The sequence below is a fragment of the Gavialis gangeticus genome, unplaced genomic scaffold, assembly GCF_001723915.1.
Source record: "Gavialis gangeticus isolate Ggan-Ray unplaced genomic scaffold, GavGan_comp1, whole genome shotgun sequence".
Lineage (NCBI taxonomy): Eukaryota > Metazoa > Chordata > Crocodylia > Gavialidae > Gavialis > Gavialis gangeticus.
Window position 1 is genome coordinate 10,036,659 of NW_017729009.1, and position 17,199 is coordinate 10,053,857.

Below are 17,199 nucleotides of genomic sequence, written 5' to 3' on the forward strand. Positions count from 1 at the left end.
CCCCCCCCCCCCCCCCCCCCCCCCCGGGCCCCCCCCCCCCCCCCCCCCCTCCTGCTCACACTCATGGCTGCGAGAGCTGTGACTTTGCAGCCAAGCGTGTGCGATCGTCCCCGCGCAGGAGGTGAGGCCCACTGAACGGGCCGGTGGGAGCTGGCAGCAGGGTGCCCCCGTGGCACCCCGCGGGTCTCCAGGCCGAGCTCTGCCTCACAGGCTTGTCGCGGCACTGCCCAACCGAATCACGGCTGCCCGAGGACCGGCGTGAAAGGCGAAGGCGTTGGATCCTGGACAGAGGAGCGAACCCAGTCCAAGCGACGTTGCTTTGACGGCTCCCTCACCTTCCCACGGGGCTGGGACACGGGCAGCTGGGGACCTCATTGCTTGGGCAGCCACAAGCCAAGAGCAGAGGCCTCGCCAAGCTTGCGCCCACATTTACAATTGCACCGCTAGCTTGCTGCTCAGGCCGACGTGTCCAGGCGCCCCCAGAAAAGCAAATCCCCAAAGTCTCCTGGGCCTGGAGCAGTCGCATTCATGCTCCTGAGGACCCGACCCTGCAGCCACGACGTAGCACACATTAAGCTCTTGCTCAGCTAGCGCCCGTCCTGCAAGCCGAGAGCAGAAAAAGCTGGACCCAGTGGCCAGCTAGAAGACAGGAGAGCTTACAAGCACCCTGCAAGCCCAAAGCTCATTGATTTGCCAAGCAGCTCTGAACACCACAATGAGGGCCGGGCTGGGCCGGATCGGGAGGTGTGTCCGACTGGTGCTCAGAGCCCTTGTAGAGGCATCCCCGTCCTTGCACAAGCCCCGGCTGCCTTGCGCCGGGCGTGCTCTCCTGGCCTCAGTAGTGCTGCCCCAGCAAGGTCCCGCATTGCATCAAGATGGCGAGAGACCCCCCACGAGGAAAGCAAACAGCTCAGTAGAAGGGCAAGGTCCATCGTTAGACCCGCACCAGTGTGGTACCCCCACACCGGGCTTGCACCCCTGCACCACTCTCCCCCGGCTGGTCGTCAGGCCGGTAACATAGAGCCGGCCTCAGCACAGCACCCAGGCGAGAGCGTGCCGCTGACTGCTGCCTTCACTTGGACTGAAAAGGGAGTCTCTGACCTGCTAACCAGGCCCCTATACCGCCGCACCCCGAGGGATCTTCTTCCTTTGTCCGGGCTTTGCCCATTTACAGCATGAAACAAGTCACCCCAGTGGCACCTGCACTGGTGAGATCCCTCCTGGCTGCGTCCTGAGCAAACCTCAGCGAAGGTCTGTATTCATGGGGGAGTTAAAGGCACTCCACGGATTTGGAGGGTCTCTGCAGCAGACCGGCATCTTGGCCCTTGGTCCCTGCTTCAGCACCAGCATCATGCAAGGAAACGGGCAGGTTTGGACTTGGATAAGGGCTGCCACGCTTGCAGCGGGGAGGCGAGCAGACACGTTCGGGAGGCTGGAGAGCACGAGGCGGCAGCTGCCGAGGGATGAATGGTGACAATGTGCGACGCATCTGCTTTGGATGAGCTCGGACCCATGGGCGTCATTGTGGCCCCGGGGGCCGCCCGGCTCCTGCAGGCCATGCCCTTCCCACACCTGCTGTGCAGCGGGGCCTCCGCGTGCTGCCTAACCCCCAACCCCGGGAGAAACCCGCAGGCGAGGAGCAGCCAGGCCCTTCGGGAGGTGCCTGGTTGGCTGCACCGAGAGGCACCGCGCTGTTGCCGTGGCAATGCCCGGCACACGGCGCGGGACTAATTCTCCTTAATCCTGCTGAGAGGCAGCACTGGCCAAGGCCCTCCGGGAGCCCTGCCTGACCCCGAAGGAGCCAGCCGTGCAGGGGAGGGCCGAGGCACGCGGATCCTCCTCCGCACTGCTACCTCCGCCCTGGCAGCTGAGCAAGCGGAGTGGGCACGGCCGCCAGGGAGGCTGGGTGACGGGGAGGCAGGCCCCGTGCACGCTGAGCGAGGGCAGACACGGGGGCATGGCACGCACGGGGCACTCGCGCCATCCTGCCTCCCTTCCCAGGCAGGGAGCAGGGACGGGGCTTTGGATGCACACACCCCAATGCAGCCAGGTGCACCGAGCCCCTTCTGCCGGGGCGGCTGCAGACCAGGCTCGCCCTGCCCCACCGGGGTCCCCACTTGGGTGCCCGGTGGCACTCGGCATCTGTCTTTTTTGCAAGCAAGACAAAGTCCCGAGCTGCCACCGCCTGCGCAGGGTCACAGGGAAGTTCGCAGCAGCTACTCATTGCAGTTTCCCTGCGGGTGGTGGGGCTCGAGGGGAGGGAGGAAGGCAGCTCCAGCACCTTCCTCCCTCCGCTCCCCGCACATGCGCCGCCACCCCCTGTGCTGGGGCAACACGAGGCTGGTCCTGCAGCCTGACCCCCATTGTCCTGCGGCGCGGACGAGGATGCAGGGAGCAGGAAGCCGGGGACCGCCATCTGCTCGGCAGGCCGCGCGCTCCTTTGTTCTGAGCCGGGCGCGCAGTTGCACAGGAAGCCGCTCCCCACGTGCTTCGCCCTTTCCCTGGCGGGGAGGAGAGCGGAGAGCGGAGCGGAGGCACCTCCCGAAAGAAGGGAGCAGGGGGAGGGGAGCTGGGCCCAGGGGCACGGAAATGTCGCCTCAGCCCCCCGCGCTGGGATGCAGGCGAGGCCGGCAAGGGGAGGGGGCCAGCACGGCTTCTCCCCCGCAACAGCACCCGGGCCCCGCCAGGCCAGCGCTGCAGGGAGCTGCACGGGGTGGGGGTTGCAAGGGCCAAGGCGGTGGGGGGAGCACGTGCGTGTGTGCAAGCACAAGGCCTTGCGTCCAGGAAGGGCGGGCACGGGGCCAAGGGGAGCCCGTGACCCTGCGGCTTGGAGGCCGCCAAGAAGGAAGCAGCAGCTGAGCAGGGACTTGTCTACCCAGGGCTGAGAGGGGATTGGGGCAGGGGGGGAGAGACTGTGCACTTGCATGTGTGTGCATGTACGTGCATGTAGGAGGTGGAGCCCCTGGAAGGGAGGGGGCCTGACAGGTGCGTGGGGGGAGGCAGGTAGGTGTCAGGGACCGGCAAGCCGGGAGAGGAGCGGAGGTGGAGTCGGGCCGGGAGCAAGGTCGGCCGCGCGGGGGAGGAAGGGACGCCGCATCCTCTAGCACAGAACAGGTCTGGGCCTGCTGCCGCATGGCTGGACCCTCGCGTGAAGTCGGGAGTCAGCCTCCGTCCGTCTGCCCGCCCGAGGAACTGGGCATGGGCTCAGCAGGAGCCTTCGCTGCAGCCCAGCCTGGCACAGGGGGTCTGTTTGCATGCGCAGGGCTCATGCTGGCCCCCGCCTGCTCCTTCCAGCCTGGGCCCAAGGGGCAGCCGGTCTCTCTGGCCAGCCCTGGCGCCCAAACCTCTCCACAGAGACGAACAGGAGTCGAACCGCCCCACACAAGGGACCCATCCCGTCCCCATCCGTGTCCCCGTCCCCTCCCGCAGCACAGACACAGGAGGAGGCCAAATTCCAAAGTCCTTATTCAAGCAAAGCCCATTCGAAGGGAGAGGGCTGCCCTTCCTCCTGGGGGAGGGGAGCTGCGGGCCGGCAGTCCCGGGGTGGCTCCGCGGGGAGGCCCCAGCGCAGCCGGTGTGATAAAGTCCAGCTCCTTCCTGGGTGCAGGGGAGCGCTGCCCCTCCACCTGCCAGCCGCCGCAGGGGGGTCTGACCAGGGATCGCCCGGCGGTACCCAGCCCCATTCATGCATGAGCAGGGCACGTGGGGCTCGGGGACCCGGGAGGGGGTCACCCCGCACCGCTCCCGGTTGCCCGGGAAAGAGCCTTTGGCGCTGCGAGCTGGCCGGCGCCTCATCCCCTTGGGAGGCAGGGGACGGGCCGCCCCATCCTCAGGGCTCCGGGGCTCAAGGGTCACGGGCCTGAGGTGACGCGTCCTCCTGTGTTGCAGACGACTCCTCGTCGGAGAGCTGCAGCGGGAACGGCTCCTCCACCCTGAACCCCTCCACCTCCAGCAGCACCCAGGGGGACAGCGCCTTCCCCGAGATGAACGGCAATGGCACGGCCGCCCCCATGGACTTCGCTGCCTCGACTGAGGACCAGCCCATCAACCTGTGCGACAAGCTCGCACCCACCCACGTCGCTCCGTCCTACCCGCCGGACGGCTGCAGCGCGGACGGGCTGCGGAGCCGGGTGAAGTACGCGGCGAAGACAACGGCAGAGGTGCGTCTGGCAGCGAGGCAGGCCGCGCGGAGCTGGGCGCACGGCGCATACCTGCTCGGGGCACAGGGGAGGGGCGGGTGGGGGGCAGGAAAGTGCAGCCAGGCTGTCCCAGGGCAGCAGAGGACTTTGCTCCTGCCCCTGGGGAGGAGAGAGCGGTGCTGGGCCCGGGGCCGGGTGGGAGCGGGGTGGAGCTGGCTGGGGAGCTGGATGCATTCCCTTCTAGGGAGGGAAGGGGAACGCAGCACAGCCGAACTCGGCCATTTCCCAGGAGCTGCTGGAGAGCAGCTGCATCTGGCCCCGCTCCAGCTTCAGGGCCGGCCCTGTGCAGCCAAAAACAAGGCCCCAAGGAGGACGGTTCGGTTAGCAGAGGTCAGGGAAAGCAAGGGCCACCGAGCCGGCGTTGAGCTCCCGGCCCCACACAGCCCAGCCCAGAGCCCCTGGTTAGTGACGGGAGCATCCCTCCCCGTCTCAAGGAAGCAGCTCCCCTCGGGCAGCCCGTGTGAAAGTCGTTCCCCCCGCCCCATGAAACACATGGTCAGTGTGAGTGATGAGCCCTTTGTGAGGTCTCGGCAGACCCAGGCTCCGCAGCAGTCTCCCACTCTCCGCCGCACAGCCATAAATCCAGGGTCAGCTGTCGACCCTGCCGCAGCAGGCGCTGCGGAGAAACCAGCTCCCAGATAAGTTATGTCCCCGTCTCAGGCGAGGAGGGGCAAGCCGCGGCCACCCTGCCCCGACGGACGAGGCTGGGCCAGCAGATGCGCTTCGCTTCTTCCCAGGAACCGACTCCTAGGCCCTGAGCCCTGTTGCAGCGAGTGTCTCCCGGGTGCCCCCTCCCAGTGCGGCAGGAGAGCGCCGAGCCCCACGGCACATGGGGTAGGGCCCGCTGCTGCAAGGCGCCAGTGCAGGCACGGCCCAGTCTCTGAGCTATCGGGACAGGCTCAGGCTGGTGCGTCTCCCATCCAGGTTTAGCACCTTGGGAAGGGGCTTCCTCATAGAGCATCTGCCTCAGAGGCTCCCTGCTTCTCTCGCTCGGCCGCCAGACCAAGCCCCCTGCCCACAGGAGTTAGGCGCCCTCGGGGCTTAAACCTTGTTGAAAACAGGACATCCCCCCTGAGCCTGCTGCTTGCATCTCCAGGTTTGCACGTGCAGCACGAGGCCAGCGCTGGTGAGGACCCAAATCCGGCATCTCCACCGCTGTCATCATCCAGTGCTTGCACCTCTTGCGCATTCCCTCTCCTGGCTGGTCCGCGCTGCAGAGTTGGGGGCAGCTCCATCCTTTCCCTGGGCAGGGAGCAGGATGTCAAATTGGGCAGGGGAAAGGGCCAGGGGCAGGCAGTGCACTCATGGTTTTCACGCGCCCTCTCCTCTCTCAGTCTCCCCCCTATAGCTCCGGCAGCTATGACTCCATCAAGACCGAGGTCAGCGGCTGCCCCGAAGACCTGACTGTCGGCCGAGCGCCAACAGCTGACGATGACGACGATGACCACGATGACCACGAGGACAATGACAAAATCAACGACTCCGAGGGGATGGATCCTGAGCGGCTGAAGGCCTTCAACGTAAGGGCACCAGGCGGGCTGCACCGGGCTGCACCGGGCTGGGCCTTCCCAGAGCTGCACCACAGCCCGCTCACCAGGTACGTTCTCCGCTCTCTTTGCAGATGTTTGTGCGTCTCTTTGTGGATGAGAATCTGGACCGGATGGTTCCCATCTCCAAGCAGCCCAAGGAGAAGATCCAGGCCATCATCGAGTCCTGCAGCCGGCAGTTCCCCGAGTTCCAGGAGCGGGCTCGCAAGCGCATTCGCACTTACCTCAAGTCCTGCCGCCGCATGAAGAAGAACGGCATGGAGATGGTGAGCCTACCCTCGCCCTGCCCAGGACAAAACATTTTATCCCAGGACAAAGTGCAGTTGTTCAGACATCCACATCCGTTGCCCCGGGATAAATCCTAGAAAGATTCATAGGATGAAAAGCCCTAACAGTTCAGCCCAACACCGCAAAGCGCATCTGAACAATTATCCTGGGACAAAGCCAGGGCTGTTTCTAGCCACAGAGAGGCAGGACCTGGAGGAGAGTACTAGGCTGAAGCCTCCGGTGTCTTGCTTTTCAAATATTAGCTTGTCATTTAGGACACAGAGGTTTCTGTGCCCTGGGAGCCCAGGGCCCAGGGGAGGCAAGACCACTCGCTCCCTCCACATTTCCCAAAACACAGGCTCTCTGGTTCTCTCCCCGCACAGACCAGACCCACCCCACCCCACCTGACCTCAGCCATGGCAGAAAACATCCTGGCAGCCGCCTGCGAGAGCGAAACACGGAAAGCAGCCAAGAGAATGCGGCTGGAGATCTACCAGACATCCCAGGTAGGATCCCGGTAGTCCTCTGCGCGCCAGGTGCGCTCTCACCAGCCTTTTCCCCAGCCACGGCAGGGGGACTTGCTGCAAGGCCCAGCCCAGGTCAGCAGAGCTCTTGCAGGGCGACTTGCTCCGAGGTGCTGGAGCGAGGGGCAGGGAGCAGCAGCCGCTCACAGGGCCGTCCATGCAGGGCGCTCATTGGGAAGGGCAGAGCAAGCAGGACGACAGTTTGGGGGTGCGCCGGGAGGGAGTTAGGGCGTTCCTGGCACTGGGAGAGAGTGGCAGCCCTTGCAGGGGCACATTGCACACGTTCCCAGGGGAAGGAGGATGGTGGGAGCGTTGCGTGTGTGTCGTAGGGAGGAGTCCAGGTGGTCCGAGTGTCTGGGAGGCGCTCGCCCAAAGGCCTCGCAGCCAGCAGGGATGCATGAAGGCCGACGCTGCCTTTGCCTCCCCTCGCACCATGAGGCCCTTCCTGGCACTAACTAGTGCGTTTCCCTCGCTGCAGGACGAGCCCATCGCTCTAGACAAGCAGCACTCCCGCGACTCCACGGCCATCACCCACTCCTCCTACTCACTGCCAGCTTCGTCTTACTCCCAGGACCCGGTCTACATCAACGGGAGCCTGAACTACAGCTACCGTGGCTATGGGACCCTTGGGGGCAGCCTCCAGCCACCCACTTCGCTCCAAACAGGGAACCACAGTAATGGTAAGCGCGACATGGTGGGGAAACAAGCAGCAGGACCGAGCGCTGCCCTGTCTTCTCTCGCATCCCATCTCCCCTCGGTCCGTTCAAATGGGGTCCCTGCTCAGGGCCCACCTCTTCTGCCCCAGCAGCCGCAAAGGCTCCTGGAAAACAAGGGCAGGGCCGTGGCAGGGGTCTGCCTTTACCTTGAGAAGAGAGAACATGGACCAGACATTAATGATTAACGGAGGCAGCTGCCTATTGCCACCCTAATCCCTGGGCTGGTCGGAGGGGGTCCCTTCCCCCCACCCTCCCTCCAACGGGGGCTGCGTCTGCCTGCAGGCTGGGAAAGCAGCCGAGCAGGGAGAGAAAGCCGCCCCCGTCCTGGCGGCAAGGGAGCAGGGGGCTGGGAGAGAGGATCAGGCAGAGGGAGGAGGGAGGAGGAGGTTGGGGGCACGGTCAGGCTGACTTCATAGATTTCATAGACATCAGGGCTGGAAGGGACCTTGCAGGATCATCGGGTCCGGCCCCCCGCCCAAGGGGCAGGAAGTCAGCTGGGGCCAGATGATGCCGGCAACATAGGCATCCAAGTGGCAGCAAATCATCCACGCCGAAAAGAGCAGGGACAGGCCGGAGCAGTGGGGGTCAGGCAGGGCCACAGCCTGGGGGAAGCTGAGAGGCAGGAGGGCGCATCCCCGTGGAGGGGTGGGCTCCAGGCCCCTGTGGGGCCACATCCCATAAGGCCTCTCCCATCCCTGCTCTGCGCCTCAGCTTCCTTCCTCTGCCCTTGCCCCAGCTCCGCCCCAGCCGGCGGGCGCAAGGATTTGAACGGATGCGATTTCCGGAGTCCTGAGAGATGCCTGTCTGGGATTAACTGTTATCATCCCTCACTAATGCCTCTTAACCCTGAACGAAGATCCTGCCCTAGGCCCCAGCTGCCGAGACCTAATCCTTGCAGCTAGAACAGGGGGGCCCACGCTTCCCATCCAGGCTCTGGGGCTCGGGGCCCTTCTCCTCCAGTGCAGGGCTCCTCCAGGTGCTGCTCCGCCGACAGCCAGCCCCTGGCACACAGCACGCTCGCTCCCGTCTTGTCCATGTTTAGAGCTCATCTCCCAGCCCTCTTCCCCTGCCCCTGCCCGGGCTCCTGCCAGCCAGCTCCTTTAAAGGCAAGAGAGCACACTCCTGCCACATCCTCTCCACCTCCCCTCCCCTCCCCACCTTCGACAGCGTCCCATTCCCCTGCTAAGATGAAGCCAGCGCCGCTCTGGCCCCTCTTATGCCCCCAGCCGCCATCTCCCTGCAGCCCCTCTGCACCGGAGCTGCCGTTCCCTGGCCAGCACAGATTCTAACTCGGCCACTTCCCCATTTTCCTCCTCCGGTTGGCACTGCAGCTCCAGCCTCCTGCCTGCTGCCTTCCCTCTCTGCTGCCGCTGTCCTTGCTTTGCTCAGCCCTCCCCTCCCACGCTCCTGGACACACACCCATGTCCTCTGCTCGGGCTCCCAGGGCTGTCCTGTGCCATTTCAGCACTGCCTTGGCTCCCTCCGCTCCCACACACTCCTCTGCCGCTGACGGCGGGTCTGCACTCTCCTGCTGTTACCTGCTGGGAGCCCCCTGGGCTGGTCTGCACAGCCAGCTCACCGTCCGCCCCTGCCCAGGCTCAGCCGTCTCAGCACCACTTCAGCCTAATCAGAGCAAAAGCCTCCGCTTCTCCCATCCCTCCGGGACCATCTCCAACGTCTCCACTCTTTACCCCACAACCTGGGTGAGCTCCCCATCTCCCTTGCCTGCTCTCGCCCCCCCAAAATGGGCGGTGTCCATCCCTGCCCTCCCATTTCCAATACCCGCCTGGGTCCAAACCTGCTGCATGCTGCGGGGTGTCACCTTACCTGCCCCCTGTACTCTTCACTCTGACCAGCGGCAGCTCTGAGCCGTTTCTCCTCCCTGGCAGCACGTGCTCCTCCGCCCAGGCCCAGTCACCAGTTCTCCTGCTGGGTGCCTCATTGCCTGCGTCTCCCCCTCCTGCGCGCGCTGCACTGCTTTGTTTCCCCCGTGCTCTCACCCATGAGAGCAGGTGTTTCCTCCTTTCCCTGCAGCGCAGGGCCCTGAAGCTGAAGCAGAAGGAAGACTGGGGGGTGCTTAGGGATGGCAGTGGGGCCAGACCCGTGCTCCTAGCTACTCCTGCACATCGGCAAGTGCAGGCTGGGGGTCACTCGACCCCTCTGGGGAAGGGGTTCATTGAGGACAGGCAGAAAACGTCGTTCATTTGGGTCTGATGGACCATCTCTGTGTGGGAGCCCTTTTGCCCAGTGCACTCGAGCACCAAGGGACTGTGGCTGACCCTCAGCACCGCCCCAGAACTGACCCCGGGCAGCCGTGGCCGGACACCTCCAGAGACGAGCCAGAAAGCAGCCTCCTGAGTCCTTGGGCTGCAGCGCGCAGTGGAGCAGCTCTGAACCGCAGGAGGCACAACTGCTCCAGGGCCCGGCGTGCGTCTCCCTCCCAGTGGGGCTAGCCCAGCTGCACTCCCCACTGCGATTCAGCGGGACAGGCTCTCACACCTACAGAGCAGGTGTTTCTCTCCCTACCACCCATGGAGAAACAGCTCTGCCTGAGCCTCGTGCCTCTCTTGCAGGCTGGGGGGGTGGGGACAGCAGCACGTTTCCGACGACTCGCGTTTCACGTGCCCATCACCCGCATGCACAGTACAGCAGCAAAATTGGTGCCGCCTGTCTCCTCCTCCAGGCCTGCTGTGCCCCTTTGGGGCAGCTGCCGGCCCTGTTCCACTCCTGATTCCCTCCATTGCTCTCCCTTTGCAGGTCCCACTGATCTCAGCATGAAAGGGGGGGCATCCAGTACAGCCCCGTCCAACAGCACCAGCAGGGGGATGCAGGCCGCCCAGCTCAGCCCCACGGAGATCAGCGCGGTGAGGCAGCTGATTGCCGGCTACCGAGAGTCTGCGGCTTTTCTCCTCCGGTCGGCAGATGAACTGGAAAACCTCATTTTACAGCAGAACTGACTCCGGGCGTCCGCGTAGCTCCTCTGTCAGAAGACAATTGACATCCTCTAGAAAGAGGCTCCCACTCGTGTCCTGCTCAGGACCTACCATCGTCCTCCCACCATGCAGGTGGTACATTTCCTTTGAAGAAGTGGAATCCAAGAGACCCGTTTTCTTTCACACTCCGAGCACCTGGGACTTTGGGCACAAAGACGCATTTTCGAACCATACTGCACAGACCAGAAGCCAAATGTGCGACTTGGACGGGTGCGGGACTTTCTAGGGTGGAAGGGAGCCTGGGGAGGTTGGGGCTGCAGCTGTATTTAGGAGACCCTTTGTGGACCCCACTGTTAGAGTTCCACCCCCAGATAATTACCTTTCCAGTCTTAGGTGAGCTGAATCGCATATTTATTGAGAAATGGACCCTCCTCTCCCCTTAGTAATTTATTTTTCTGAAAATGGATTCGTTTAAGTTTGTACAGGTTGCCAGTTGTGTGTCCGTCTGATGAGAAGGCATTTATTCCTGTGAAATAACACATTCCATGTCACTACACTACTAATGGCTGGGCAGCGATGCCCGTTCCTCCTGGAAACCCGGGTCCTACAGGGTGCTTGTCCGTGAGCCTGGCAGCCTCCAGGCTGCTCGGCCTCCCATAAGCTTAGGTGGAAGCTGAAGAAGGAAGAAAGGAGCGCCCTGTTTAGACCTGAACTCTAAGCAGTCCTGTAGCAGCAGCAGTGGGATCTGATATTTCCCGCAGAGACTCAGCAAGCTCAGTACACTTCTGACCAGAAGGACCTCTCTCTCTCACACTCGTTTAAAATTGAAAATTAAAAAAAAAAGAAAGAAAGAAAGAAAACAAGGAGACATCTGAGAAACACTGTCCTGCGTTCATGATCTGTTTTCTACCTCACACTCCATTGTGGGCTTTTTCCAGGACACCCCCCAACGCGTGCATGACGCATAGCCCGACTGCTCGGCAGAGAAGCAAAGGCCATGGAGGAGTGCGACACTAAGCCAGCAGCTCGACACCTCGCCTGGCCTGATGCCCTCTCTGTTCAGGGAAAGGAAGGTGCGCTGCTGCTGCACGATAAAAAAACATCCAATCACTCCTTGAAACCCAGGCTGTTTTCACACGTGCATAACAGAACTGCTTAGCATAGGTACCTGGGACTAACAAAAGGCAGAGCAGGCTCTTGGGGAGGAAAGGCATGCTGCTCCAGCCCCATGAGCCATTCCTAAGGAAGCAGAGGCCAGGAGACGCTCAGCAGCAGTAACGGGGGCTCTCTGCAGGCCTTGGAGCCCCCCAGGAACAGTCCTGGAATAAGCCCACAATTCCTAACGTGTGAAAAAGAGATAGGCCTGATTACCACTGCTCAGCCCCTTCCCTCCCCCCACACCAAGGCACTTCCCTTTGCTCAGTGCAATACCTATCACCAGTGCTGCTAAACCAGGGACTATGCTCGGGCATGGATGCCAAGCAGGGCCAAGCAATGCAACGTGGTCTGTAGCCATAAAAAGCAGCAGCAACTGCTGCCGGAGAACCCGTGAGACTTCTCCTTGCCTCCTCCCTTCCCAGTGCTGGCGGAAACCCAGGCCTGCTCTCCTCTGGAGGGCAGGAGCCAGGAGAAAGCAGCCCTCGATAAGTGCCACTGCCATGGTGAGCGTTTGGAGTGCAGGTGGTTTCCTTCTCCAGCTTCTTTTAGACCAACTTGTCACAAGCCTGTCTTGGTGCGGATGGTTTCTGCAGGGGTCAGGCCTGCACTGCAGAAGTCAGCCATGCCAACCCAGGGCTTTCAACTGCTGCAGGTGGCAGAGGCCGAACCTCCAACATATTTTTTGAAAGCTTTTTCTTTAACCAAATTCCACCCCATAAAACAGAGAGGACAAGCAGTGCTGGCTGAGGAACAAAGCCCTGCTCTTCGCTTTAGGAGAGACAAGGCCTCAGGCTCTCTAGACAAGAACCTGCCTAAGCTCAGCACTGGAAGGGATTTCCTGTTGCATTGACCTTTTTCCCCAGCTGCTGGAGAAAGGGGACTCAACTCCTGACCGTGTCCTACAGTCACAGAGTCCCCACAGGGAGAAGGTGGGGGGTTGCCACGGATCAGACTTGATGCCCCTCATTCCAACACAAGCCAAAAGGGGCAAGTGTGTGGGCACGTCCCGACCAGGCCAAGTGTATCTGACCAAGTTACGGGGAGGGCAGGCCAGTACCAAGGCCAAGGCAGCCGAGTAAAGAATCACCATGCACATCCAGAACTTCGGACAGACACTTTCCCAGCACTTCGCAAGCCTGCTTGGTTTGTCCACCCCCCCATACTTTGAATTTATGTAAATATTTATTTTTGTGTGAATACCATGAAGTAACAAACCCTTTACAAAATGTAACCACAGCCATTTGTGAAAGTCTTAATGTTAAAGAAAGAGAGGCAGAGACAATCGCTGTCCCAGAATTCTCTCTATAGATAACTTAATTGTTGCCTCTGCTCCTCAAGAGGCCATGGTGAACATGTAGCCATAAGTTTGCCAGCCAGTTAACTAAGAAAGGGGTTGCCCAGGGGCTTATTGCAAAGAGATCAACATCAGCGAGTTTGATTCAAGTTGTATTTATACCGGTTCTAGTTGTCTTTACCAGATCACCTTGGAACTTGGCTTAGCGCATGTGTTAGAAGTTCAGTAGCTCTTAAATCGTTTCAAACACTGGTAGAACAGAGCTGAGACTCCGGCTTGCGTAGGAAAAACAATGGACAACCCACCCGGCGACACCAACTGATGTTCATAGCTTGCAGCTGGAGGGTACACGCGCAGATGTCTGAAGCCCTGGTGACAGCAGCATCTGTGACAAGTGAAACAAATGGGATCCACTACATATTTCTGTCAGGGAACATTTTTTTTTTGTGGGTAAGCTGCAGCTTTATTTTCTTTGGAGCTAGCTCCACGGGACATCTCAGTGCTCTTTAACTGGTCCTCACTCGATATCGGCCCTTCTGTGCTCAAAACCTGTCATTTCACAGCCACAATCCTCAGTTCTCCCTAGATACTAAAGGACTAGGAATCTCTGATTTAGATTCTCAGGCAGAAGGAATGAGCAGGAGCAGAACACACTGGCTTTCCAGACTTTGTGACGGCTGAAAGGAGAACCCTAGTTTAGCAGACGGTCTGAGGGGAAAAAAACGTGTTCAAGAAAACATACAATTTTTGTTTCCTTGAGACTCCTCCTCGCGAGCACGCATGGGACGTCCAGTTCCCAACGATGCGTTTCAGCAGGAGGAAAAAGTGTTCACGGGATTCCAAGCAGATGCGACTTGTACCTCCCCAGTCCAGAGGGCTGCTCCCCTCCGGCGGGCGGCCGTAGGATTTAGTACCAGTTCATTTACAAAAATGCTGCTTTGAACTCAGAGGGTTAAATAATATACTTTTGATTTGTAATTTTTTGTAAAACTTTTTACAAGGTAGCATAGTATTTCACCAGAATACCAACTACAATCCGTCCATGGTCTGATTTTTATATAATTTAGTGGTGCTTTAGAAAACTTTTGTTTGGTTGTTTCAGAGCCGTACAGCTCAGTTCTTCGCCTGTATCTACCTAAGACCAATGTGAACCTTTGTATTTTTGCTCCTAATTTTGGACTCAGTGAAAGTGTACTGTTTACATGTACAGAACTCCCAGCCCCTGTGTGTTCTGCAAGACCTGCTGTTGAAGAGGAAGATGCACCTCACCCAGTTCATCTGCCTAAGAAAGCCACAGACTCACTTTCTCTCTCACGGAAATGTTTCGCCGTCTTAAAAGACAAAACAACCCCCCCTTCCCTCCCCCCAGTGCTGAGATGTGCTGTCATAGATTTGTTCTTTGCACAATCTAGTTTATCTTGAGTGGTCAACTTAAGAAATAGCTTTGGTCTACAAATCTGAGACCTGATACAAGAGAATTCATTGAAAAACCGACAGCCAGGACCCCGCATGGAAACAGAACCATATGACGGTGCTGTTTCACCAGCCTCCTTCCCTGGTACCCAAGGCATGAAGGCAAAAGCTGCTCAGCTGGACCCGATTCCAAGCTGAATACAGCAGCAATCACAACAGCTGGGGAAGGGGGAAGAACCTGCTTTTTCCTTCAGCACAACTGGAGACACCCGTCCCCGCACACCTGGTCAAGTCATCCCCAATGCTGATTTCAGAATAAAACAGTAGGAAAGGAGTCCCTCGGGAGACACGAGGGTCCCCGAATGAAGTCAAAGACACCTCATTTGGAAAGCCAGTACTTTCCAGGGGGCTCGAGTAGCAAACATGGCACTTAAGCCACCAGGGGAAGAGAATCCAGCTTCTAAGGTGACACTTTATTGCGTAATCAGTTGATTCCTTTCTAAATGATATTTTTGCAGCTAGGCACCTATGCAACTCAATGTGGCTCTTTTAAGCAGATGAGCACTTCCTCCTCAATAAGCTCTATACAAATGATTTGTGTTATATACTGTGGATTTTTCCAGTAAATGTGGCTTAATATTTTAATTCTTAGAACGTGTGTCTATTATATATGTGATGCAACTTAATTCTGTTCTGTTTGTGGAATGATTAGCACAGGCCAACTCCCTGTTCCCCTCACTTAACAAAGACCAATGAGCTGTTAATCAAGCTGTTATCTCCATGGTATTACTTGCTAAATGCACTGATTTCATAAGTATGTGGAATCCTTTTTTCTTTTGAATCTGTATATCATATATAAGACTGAATCTACTTAATAAACACTGTATAACAAACAGGCCTCTTACATCCACTGTCGAGCAGACCTGGGGTCACTTTCATCTCCCTTTTACAGCATTTTGTACCAAATGAGCCTTCTGCCAATACCAGCCCCCCATGAGCCCAGTTCTGTCGTCCAGTGAGTGCCTACAGCCTACCATGCAGACAGCAGTTGCACCATTGTCTGCTGCCCAGAACAGTATTATAACAGAGGCATGGAAGAAAAAGCAACACAACTAGCCTTCATTCAAGTACCTCTGACAAGCTGTCTTCTCACTCCTTACCAGACAGCTGCAGCAACTCCTATTGAAACAGCTACATTCAGAATCACTTCTGGGAGGAGGAGCAATTTTATGCTGAAGTCACTTTTGACAAAATGCATTTGGTCTGCTCTCTGGGTGTGGGGGAAAGGGAACCCTTTTTGTTAAAATTAATCCTCCACTCCACCACACATGGAAAACAATGATTTTCTGCCCCCTCTATTCACCAAGTAAAACACCACTGATCCTTGCATTTGCATGGTACCTGACACTACAAGAGGATCACAAAACAGCAGCTAGCTAAGCCTCCTTGTTTCATACCTGTGACTGGGTGACAGAAGGAGGCAGGGTTTTTACCAGATGCTAAAAAAATAATTTGTATAACCAGTTTAGAGGCAAACAAAGACAGGCCAATTGTACCTTGCTAGAAAGCAAACAGGAAGTGGCACAGTGGTAAGCATCCAACAAGAAACATCAACATCACATCCTAAACCATACTTCGTTCATTTATAAAAGCAATGCTACTTTTGTAGGGTACTCTGGGGTAGGTTTTCAAAACAGAAAAGTCTTAGTAAGACTAAAACTTGGTACAACATTAAGGTCTTGCATCTTAGCTGAGCAGTGGAGGATGACTGCTCCTATGGTGGGATGTGTGGATTAGCAGGGTCCTAAAGCAGGTATGTGCAAACGAGCATTCAGAAACACCTGTAATTGTTTTGGGATCTTCACAGCTGCGAACAGTTCTGTTGGTTCAGGGAGGGATGGATTTTTCTGCCCCTTCCCAGCTGTTCAGCTCATTCCAGGACTGCAGTATGACACTCTGGAGCACTGCTTAGCTGAATGCAAGAGGTAGACAGGACACACTCCATTGTTTTGCAAGACAGAGGCTATTACTTACTAGAAAAACATCACAGAGAAAATATTTAAGTGTTATTCATTCTAGATCAGTGTCAAATTCAAGCAGAAGTATTCAGGCTTACCTTAAATCCAGCTGTGAAGTGTTCCAGTCTTTCTGACTCTGGAGACAGCTATCTTAGCTACTGTCATCCTGTACCAGTGGCATGGGAGCTGCTAGAATCCCAATCTTGCAATTTTAATTTACATTTAACATTTAAATGGTTTGTTTACAAAAGTTTTCCACAATTAGATCAATATATTTTAATTAACTGAACATAAAAGTTCATCCGGCTGTACCCAGATGTCTTGACATACTCAGCAAGAGTGAAAATAAATAAAGCTTACAGTAGCATTAAAAAATAAATAAATAAATACATCAACATAAATATTTTTCCTAAAACTGGTGTCAGCACAGCCAATCGGCTGTTCTGTGGGCTAATTTCTCAAGCACAGATGTGACTTCCATAAATAACAAAACGCAAAAGCATCTGCTTTGAAGGCCAAAGGTGCCTAGCCAGCTTTCACTCCTGAAGGTTAGCAACAGAGCTGACTGCTCTTTACATGCACCTAAAACTCTTGCCACACTACTACTATAAAAGTTTTAAAACAATGTTCCTTTTCCCATACTTTAAACAGATTGTCACCTCATATTCAGCAATGCTACTAAGGCTCCATTATTTCCCCACCTTCCTCTTACTCTAGGTGGGTTTTTCCCAAACAAGCCAAGAACCTAGAGGCACGATTCAATGCACTACTGTCACACTAAGCTAGGCCATTAACTCGGGGTGAATTGGACGTAGGAGATGAACCATAATTTTCTGTGTATATAGCAGCCTTCACTCCCGGTTTATGAGAATTTCATCTGCCCTATGGAAGTCCCACTAGTCAGAGCTGGCTCTTCTGAGCAGAGGACAGTATTGCAGTAGCTCGTGCTAAGATTTCCAAGCCTCACAGCCCAGAACACAGAGAGAAGCATACTGACAGTCTAAGCTTACTAGTAGTTTCTGAAGTCCTTTAACTGGCATCAACCCATTGCACTGCTTTGAAATTAGCATTAATACCTATTAATCCAACAATCAGACATTAAAAGAAAAAGCCATATAATGGCAGAGGCC

The 17,199-nt window shown here is 57.2% G+C and overlaps 1 protein-coding gene and 1 long non-coding RNA gene across 4 annotated transcripts in view; one reads left to right on the plus strand and one right to left on the minus strand.

Annotated features, from left to right (window-relative positions):
• Positions 1–10,674, plus strand: part of NOL4L (nucleolar protein 4 like) — a 52,959-nt gene extending 42,285 nt beyond the window's left edge. For all 3 annotated transcript variants that reach the window (XM_019509964.1, XM_019509966.1, XM_019509965.1), the window contains 6 exons: positions 3,889–4,160; positions 5,534–5,719; positions 5,821–6,012; positions 6,397–6,519; positions 7,016–7,217; positions 10,011–10,674. In XM_019509964.1, the coding sequence (XP_019365509.1) occupies positions 3,889–4,160; positions 5,534–5,719; positions 5,821–6,012; positions 6,397–6,519; positions 7,016–7,217; positions 10,011–10,210 (1,175 nt within the window). In that variant the 3' untranslated portion in view covers positions 10,211–10,674. The remainder of the gene's footprint in view (positions 1–3,888; positions 4,161–5,533; positions 5,720–5,820; positions 6,013–6,396; positions 6,520–7,015; positions 7,218–10,010) is intronic.
• Positions 10,675–13,085: 2,411 nt separating this feature from the next.
• On the minus strand, positions 13,086–17,172 carry LOC109292508. Its single transcript, XR_002096134.1, has 2 exons — positions 15,893–17,172; positions 13,086–15,230 (listed from the first exon to the last, which is right to left on the minus strand). It is a non-coding gene; the product is annotated as an uncharacterized LOC109292508 (long non-coding RNA).
• Positions 17,173–17,199: the final 27 nt, after the last annotated feature.